Source organism: Aphanomyces astaci (genome assembly GCF_000520075.1).
Source record: "Aphanomyces astaci strain APO3 unplaced genomic scaffold supercont1.22, whole genome shotgun sequence".
Taxonomy (NCBI): Eukaryota; Oomycota; class Saprolegniomycetes; order Saprolegniales; family Verrucalvaceae; genus Aphanomyces; species Aphanomyces astaci.
This window is the reverse complement of record NW_009798285.1, coordinates 792,771-800,591: the sequence shown is the minus strand read 5'-3', so window position 1 is coordinate 800,591 and position 7,821 is coordinate 792,771. Positions and strand designations below refer to the sequence as shown.

At 55.4% G+C, this 7,821-nt stretch overlaps 5 protein-coding genes across 6 annotated transcripts; 1 reads left to right on the top strand and 4 right to left on the bottom strand.

The window, feature by feature from the left end:
- Positions 1–189: 189 nt before the first annotated feature.
- Positions 190–713, bottom strand: H257_09373 (hypothetical protein; the record flags this gene model as incomplete). The annotated part of the gene is made up of 2 exons (XM_009835576.1): positions 190–478; positions 550–713. 2 exons carry the CDS (start codon positions 711–713, stop codon positions 190–192), a joined length of 453 nt encoding a protein of 150 aa, XP_009833878.1.
- Positions 714–1,182: 469 nt separating this feature from the next.
- H257_09372 lies at positions 1,183–2,139 on the top strand. Of its 2 annotated transcripts, XM_009835575.1 has the most exons (6): positions 1,183–1,270; positions 1,320–1,409; positions 1,456–1,532; positions 1,586–1,666; positions 1,725–1,826; positions 1,887–2,139. In XM_009835575.1, the coding sequence occupies exons 1-6, from the start codon at positions 1,201–1,203 to the stop codon at positions 2,076–2,078; spliced, it is 612 nt and encodes a 203-aa protein (XP_009833877.1). In that variant the 5' UTR covers positions 1,183–1,200; the 3' UTR covers positions 2,079–2,139. The 2 variants fall into 2 exon arrangements, with proteins under 2 accessions (XP_009833877.1, XP_009833876.1); XM_009835574.1 differs by having other exon boundaries at positions 1,725–2,139.
- Positions 2,134–3,286, bottom strand: H257_09371 (hypothetical protein). Its single transcript, XM_009835573.1, has one exon. It carries the CDS (start codon positions 3,249–3,251, stop codon positions 2,139–2,141), a length of 1,113 nt encoding a protein of 370 aa, XP_009833875.1. The 5' UTR covers positions 3,252–3,286; the 3' UTR covers positions 2,134–2,138.
- A 108-nt stretch (positions 3,287–3,394) lies between these two features.
- Positions 3,395–4,369, bottom strand: H257_09370 (hypothetical protein; the record flags this gene model as incomplete). The annotated part of the gene is made up of 1 exon (XM_009835572.1): positions 3,395–4,369. One exon carries the CDS (start codon positions 4,367–4,369, stop codon positions 3,395–3,397), a length of 975 nt encoding a protein of 324 aa, XP_009833874.1.
- Positions 4,370–4,886: 517 nt separating this feature from the next.
- Positions 4,887–7,801, bottom strand: H257_09369 (hypothetical protein; the record flags this gene model as incomplete). The annotated part of the gene is made up of 3 exons (XM_009835571.1): positions 7,548–7,801; positions 5,476–7,480; positions 4,887–5,408 (listed from the first exon to the last, which is right to left on the bottom strand). The coding sequence occupies exons 1-3, from the start codon at positions 7,709–7,711 to the stop codon at positions 4,887–4,889; spliced, it is 2,691 nt and encodes an 896-aa protein (XP_009833873.1). The 5' UTR covers positions 7,712–7,801.
- Positions 7,802–7,821: the final 20 nt, after the last annotated feature.

Below are 7,821 nucleotides of genomic sequence, written 5' to 3'. Positions count from 1 at the left end.
AATTATACTTCGAAGCAATATACAATTCAAAATATTATACAAAAATATAATTATACTTCGAAGCAATATACAATTCAAAATATTATACGTCATACCTTTCTGTTGCTGTTTAGCGCGCTTCGCTCCTAGTGGACGAGTTTCTTGCGACGTATCAAGAGCAAACCTGCAGCACCTCATCCGTCACGCCCACTACTGAGTGGGCGTGACGGATGAGGTCGCTGCAGGTTGTGCGGCGTCAGATGACTCGCGCATCCATTTGGGTTGATCCTTAAGGATCTCCCAGCAATGCATCAATCGAAACGAAGCCTGTTTCTTGTTCCACTTTTGAGCCTTGTAATACTCATGAGCATCTGCTAAGTACTGCTCGTTGTTGTATCCCGAACGCACGATCGACTTCGACAGCTTCAGCGCCGAGGCAAAGCACGCAACTTGCTTGTTAATGGTATCCCTCCAATGTATGTTGAGGCTTTCACCGGTTCTATTGTATTCGAATCGATTAAAGGCTCAATGTGCCGCTGTATGTCCGTGTTCAATCAATAACTGAAATACCTTTGAGTGCACTCTGAATTGCTGTTGAATGCTTCAGCTACACGACCGAAGAAGTTGCTGGCAGTTTGGTCATTGCCTACTACAGGGTCGAGGGACACCCTCAGCCATGCTTGGCAAAGCTGGATCTGCTCGTGCACTGTGAAGTTCTTCGAGCGCTCCTTCATTCCGCAACAAACCCAATCGCGAAGTGAGTTCGCTTCTCTACCGGGTGTTTGATTGGCCTATTGATTTACTGAACTCCACCAGACCAACAAAAATACACACAAATTTGTTGGGTTTTTTGTTGGTCTGGTGGAGTCCAGTAAATTTTTATTGGACTCCAATAAATTTTTATTGGGCTACTGGGCTGGTGCGAACGCGTTTTTGGGAATTTCAGCAAAGTTCAGTAAATCATCCGGTTAAGTTACTGGAATCAGGCAGTTACTGGCACCGGTGCAGATGCTCTTAATACTATAAATATGAGCTGAAGTATTATTGATTATTAATGAAATTAATGATTCACTGGAAGTTGCCAAGAAGCAATATTTTTTGAAATGCTACAAGTCAACGTTAACGTTACTGGTATTTCAAACGAAGTATTTGCATGTCGGATAATAAGTGATCCAATTATCCGGTTGTGGCGTTGGATTTTTGCCGAAACAAAATCACACCATGGGCGGATTGACGTTTGATACGCGGGTGTTGCGTGATGCCGCGGTCGTCGAAACCATTGCGGCGGATCGTACGACCTCTTCCAATGTCTTCTTCGTATCTTCATGCGCGGAATGTAGAGCTGGAAGACCTATGCATGATGTTGCAGCTTAACGTCCCATCTACTGCAGCGTCGGACAAGTTGCGCCGCAAACTCAGTCGCCATGCATGTAGGAAATGGAAAGAGGGCTCCATCGCACTGATCCATGCGTGTAGCAACTGTGGGGTTGGTGGCAGAAGACATGGATCGTGCAGTGTTGGGCTTGAGCACGATTCTCACCGAAGCGTCCAAGGTTTGTGAAGCTCATGGATCCCGTGTACGCTCACGTCGAATGAACCTGTGCAGAAAGACTTGTCGCCCGCAGACCTTGCACATTCAGTGTCGAGCCTCAATCTATCTCCCGCCCACGTCGATGTCCTCGTACAGGTTCATACGCCTCTCTCTCTCCCCAGCAGCATCAGGTTGTCATTCTCGACGGTTGTAGTACTACGTCGACAACAAGGACCAAATCAAGGCAGCTGTTGCGTGGCACGCGCCGCTCGGGGTACCAGCGTATCATTCGTTCGACTGGCGATTGGACATGGAGGTGCACACCTTCCTGCTGCACCTCGTCACACGTACCCATGCTTCATTCGCGCCATCCTAGATTGGAACGCGTACACTGCATCATCACGCGAGCCCGGTGCTAACTCTTCAAGTCACGACCTCTGCCAACAATGCGATGCCTCAGCTGTTGCAGTGCAGCCACGGACAGCTCCATGCCCTTCACGACAGCCTCAAGAGTGCCCTCAAGGAAATTCAGACGCCCCATAGCAGTCGCATGACGCGCTATCTCTAACAAGCAAATAGTGTGCTAGACGAGTTCAATACTATAAAAAAATAGTGTACATGATACGGGTTAAAGCATCGCCAAGTACTGGCCACTGCCCGTGGTGTGGTCGCTGAGCAGCATTTCCCGGTACACGTCTGCGTGCGCTTTCTTCGTCTTCTTCCACATGTAACCCCCCATGGCACTCAAACAGATGACCACCGCGCCGACGGCGATGCCGGCGATAGCCCCGCTGGACAAGACAGGGAGTGCAGTAGGCGCCGGGGGCTGATTGGGGGCGGCTGTAGACGCGTTGGGGGGGATTGTGGGTGGCTGGGGAGTGGTGCTGGTGCGACGAGGACTGCGGGACCGACGGGGGGCAGTCGAATTGGTGGGCTCCGACGGATCATCGATTGACTCCACGTCTTCGTCGTCGAGTTCTTGGGTTGGTGAAGGAGGAGTTGTTGAGAGTGAAGCAGTCCCTTGAGCCGACCCGGTTGGCAATGGAGTTGTTGGTGGTGGAGTGCTGACGCTGGTGAACTGTCGATCATGTGTAGTGGAACTTAACGATGGAGTAGTGGAGGTAATCGTGGCAGATGAAGGTGGTGTAAGGCCAGTGGGGGCTTTGGTAATTGTAAATGATACTGCGATGGGTGTTATCGTCATGGAGGAGGCGGTGCTGATGGGAGGTGGTGCCGCGGTGGAAGGAACGATACCAGTCGTTGCAGTCGTGGCATCTGGAGTGCTCATCGAAGTGGGGGTGGTCGTGGGTCGTAAAGGGGGCGACATGCTCGTCGGTTCAAGTGTTGTCGGTAGCGTTATTGGCCGTTCTATCGAGCTTATCGGTCGTTCTGTCTGGTTGCTAGTTGTTGTCGATGCTGGTGTGGTAGGAGGAATTCTGCGACATCGTTTCTGCGGCATAAGCTGGTAGCTGCGACACGTTGAGCACCCTGCTACCCCCGAGCATTGACGACAACTCATGCCTGGCATGAGGAGGAGTGTGACGGAGCACTCGAACGCCCCTGATGACGCAGCACAAGTCGACACTGCCATCAATCCAACACGTGGCGCCGTCGATCCAGTTTCCGTTGCTGAGACATCGTAAGATTGGTAGGCTAACGATGTCAAACCAGATGAGTGTGGCACCAGTAGACCAAGCCCTGCTATACCGAAGGCCACAATACGTCTTAGGTGCACTGCCATGTGTATGCGCCCGGTTCCTGTGAAAATGACCTCCCTCATAATGCAAAACGAACTGTCAGTGTAACCGTATGTAACGTTAGGGTTCAATAGCCGGGGGAACGACATAGTGTGTACTATTCTGTACACATGCGGAGGGTTGAGGGCTAGTCTTGGCCGAGAGACTTGCACGTGTGATCCCAAAACACCAACTCGCCCAAATACGACGCCACTTCGTGCCACACGTCCATGGGCACCCTCGACACGACCTTCTTGTTCCAAATGTCCAAATTTCGCAAGTACATGGCGGCCACATCCACGACGAGTGACCGTGGAATCGGCTGCGGGAACAAGCACCACTTAGACGGATGCGCCAGCTTGGCCGCCACGGGCACGAGGCGCTCGAGTTCGTGGCGCGTGTGGCTAAAGTAGAGCCCGCGGCGACTGTCGGTCGAGTTCAAGTACTCCATGAGCAAGCTCCACCCGGTATTTCTCTGCATCTTCTTGGTTCGGAGGATGCAGTTCCGGGTCATGGTTGGCATGAACCCCCGGCCTTCGTGGGGCACGTATGTGTGCGTGAGCCACGCGTCATGCCATTGCAGGAACGTATGGCCGACGTTGCCGTCTCCAGAGCACGTTGCGACCACTTGGTGGGTCTGGCGGTGCCACACGACTGCGTAAAAGCCCGACGCGTCGCCTTCCTCGTTGCCTTCGGAATACAGCATGGCAAACTGAAACCGGTGGCTCGCGGCATCCACGACGTCGTAGTGGATGTACGTGAACGAATTCAAAAACGACCGGTCCGGTTGGCTCGTGGTCGTCGCGCGAAGCTGCAGGATGCGCTCGCAGATGCCATCGCGAATCCATCGCCGCTCGTCGTGCGAGAACACACCGCCTTCGCGGAACATGCGGACGGGGAACGACGACACGGGCCCCATGTCCAAGTCGAACTGGTCTTGCGCCGAGTCCAGCTCAATCGAGTCCCACAGCGTCCCAAACACCATGAACCCCCGGGGAACGACATGCCACCGCGCCGCCACTTGGCCCGTGTAGCCGTGGACGAGGCCAACCACGGCATCCTGGAGCCAACTGGGCTGGGCAAACCACGGCAGGTGCCCTTTCACACCGACGCGTCGCGCCATGTCAACTCTTCGTAGCTCGAGTGAGAAAATAAACGAGATTGACTTGTATCACCGCAATTACGTGTCGTAACGACGTGGCAGTTGGCCGCCGCCCTTCATCGACTAACAGCTGTACATCGCGAGCGAATGGGCGATATCCAACGGCAACATGTCGTGTGTCGGTGAAACTTTATACTACTTAACGACGCCACTTCAATGGCGAGCGTGGAACAACCAACTACCGCAGTGGGACTTCAAGGGCAGGCTAGATGGGACCCTTCCGTGCGCACCACACATCGTCCCCGTGGGCTCTAACCCGCAACCAATGGCAGCTCCAACGGGGGCGTTTTACCCCCCAACCTCTATTTTGATCACACGCTATCGCCTTGTATTCAGGAGGATTGCCCTTCACCCGAAACTGGATATGCACTGGCGAAAGCAAATGTCCATGCAGACCTGCTTGAAGCTGGCGTTTTGCGTGTGCCACAACGCGATGGGCTTCCTAGAGCGGACGGACTGTTCAAAATCTCGGCTGGGATCATCGGGTGGCGGCGGTGGTTTTTCGGAGCCGGTCCACAAGCGACGGTACGTTGACCTTTTTGGCTTTTCTACCACTGGACGACCACGTGACGCTGCTGACTACCGTCGTATTGTTGTTGTCTTTGGTCTGTTTTGGGGCAGCGGCGTTTGATTTCTTGCCTTTGCGGCCGTGGGCTATGGCGTTTTGCATGCGTTTGTACAGCGACGACGACGACGCCTTCGTGACGGCGGCGGCGGGTGGTTTCAGAGGCAGACACTCGCAGAAGCCGCGCTCCAACACGTCGACTTGGGATGGGAACAAGTTGTGGGGCACCACAGGGTGGGGGGAGGTGTTCAAACAACCGCCTCCCCCTCGGTCTTCGTCCTCGTCGAGGGGGTCTGCCCACCCCGGACGGGGAAGAGGGGGGAGGGGTCCTGTGACATCGTCACGCTCGTCGTCGTCATCATCGATCTCGGGGGCTCCTCCCAAAAACGCGTCCAAATCCACTTCGTCGTACTCGAACTCGTCGCCGTCGACAAACTACCCAACATTCATGTCAAATCAAAACCCCATGCCCAATGTATGGAGAAACAACACATGGACGCACTGTCACAGAGGCGAGGGCCGCCGCCAGCTTGTTGCGAATGAAATACCCTCGATACGCGGCTTGCACCGTGGTGGCGGCGGCGGCCGCGCGCTGGTTTTTCAAGAGATTTTGCTGGTTTTTCATCAAAGTTTGCTGGTTTTTCATCAAAGTTTGCTGTTTTCGATGGCGCCACTGCCGCCAACCACGCTGCACTCGCAGTGCTGCCCTCGCATATTGTTGCTTGACCTGGGCTTGTCGAAGTGTCCGCAGCGCCACCAGGGCCCGCCACGCGTGCTGAATCAAGACCGCCGCTATAGTTTTCTGCTTTTGCAGTCTTTTGTACAGTTTTACGCGACGTTGCCACCGTCGCCACCATTTCGTGAGGTGGTCCGTCCGACGCTGTGCTTTCTCGTCGACTATTACGAGAGCCGACCGGTGCTCTTCCAGCGACAGCAGTTGCCGCTCTGAGCTCTCTTGCAGCCGCGATCGCACCGCGCCCAGCACTTCCCTTTGAAAATGACGTTGCCGGCTTTCGCGTTGCCTTTCGACGAGCTCGAGTTGCTGTCGAACGGCGTCGTCGCGCTGTCGTTTCAGTTGCTGTTGTTCAGCTTCCAGTTGCTGGCGGGCGAGGGCTTCGCGCTGCTGTTGTTTTTCCAACTGGTGTATCTCTTCCAGAGCCTGCTTGGCGGCCGCGAGCTTTCGCCTCTCTATCTGCCACTTTTCCTGTTCAATCTGCTGCTGTTTCTGCTTTTCCTTGGCCTCTTGCTCGAGTTGTAGCGCCGCGTCGACCTTTCGCTGATGGGTTTCTTGAGTTTCCATCTCGCATCGCTCGGCGTGTTGCCGTCTTCGAGCGTCCTCGTGCTGTTGTTGAAGTCGTCGGCGCTGTTCGCGCGCTTGAGCTTCCATTTCCAGTCGCTTCATCGCTTCTTGCTCGTCCCGCCGCATCGCCCCCGCTCGCGCCTCTTCATGACCCATGAGTCGTCTCTCGTCCCCTTCATGCCTTGCTTGTGCCTCCCGCCGCCATTGCCGCCGCCGGGCCGTGCCCTCCCGCTCCTCCGCCATCATGTACATGCTCTCGATGGCTTCTTGGGCCACCTGTCGGTCGTGCTGTGCAGCTATCCTGGACACCGCCTCGTCTTCCAACCGCCGATGGGCCAACGCCGCCGTCTCGGCCTCGACTAGGATCGCTCGCTGTCGTCGGGCGGCCTCCACTTGCGCCTCGTACGCGGCCATCGCGTGCTCTGCCTCTTGAAAATCGACTTGCGACCGATGTAATGCGGCGATGCGGAGGTTCGCGGCGTCGTCGCCACGTGGCTGTTCGGATTGCTTCAAGAGGATCGTGGAAGGGCTAGACACTTCCGCTGGAGTGGAGTAGCACGCCGTAAATCCGGATGGCGGAGATGCGCACGGTATCGCAGATAAGCATCGAGATAGCGGTTTGTATACGTTTTGGATTGAAACAGTGTCTGGAGTTGCGTTGTTTGGTACGACTACGCTAGGATGCAAGGCGCTGTCACTCAGTGCGACAGCGTTTGCGTGGTTTGATCGTGACAATGTAGAAGAATGCGCTGCTTCCAACGGTAGGGAGACTGAAATGACGTGGCGGACGTCGGCGCCGATCTGCGCGACGGAAGCCAGCGCCAGTCGCATGAAACGGTCGTTTTCTGCGGCGGCGGCGGCCTGGGCGCTCGCGTCCGCCGCTTGCAGCGCTTGAAAATGCGCACAGCGAGGACCGCAATGGGCAGTGCAAGGTCCGAGGCACATAGGTGTGCAGTGGTCCGGGCACGACAGCACTGCATCATAGCCGTCGTGAGGGTGAAGAGGATGGATGGAATGGTCGACGAGATGGGACGTCAGGTGGGCCTCGTGTGATGCGACCACGATCGACGGCAATGGATGTGACGACGTTGCAGGCGAAGTCAATGTACAATGCGCCAGATCTTGAAGGGATGATTCCAACATGGCGAAAAGATCGGCGTCGTATTGCGCTGTGGCGGCGGCGTACGAGCGCCATACCTCGGAGCGACTGGATGTACATGGAAGGGTGAGTCACGGGATATGCCTTGCACGAGGTCAGTATGATGATATTCTACCTGACGGAACTATCGTCGATATCCACGAGAAGGACGTCGAGGTCCAATCGGCAGTACCCCTCGACGACCTCGTCCTCGTAATGAACGTCGTCGTCGTCAAGGTTGAGCGCGGCGAGTTCCCGCGCCAGCTCCGCCTCTAGCGCTTCCTTCTCTGCCATGTGCATAACTAGCTAGTCGTAGCAACACACCGCCCCATGCCACTCGCTGCGGCAAGGACAAGCGCGGGGTGACTTATTGTGGCGTGACAGTTACACGACGGTTACACTTTGAAACC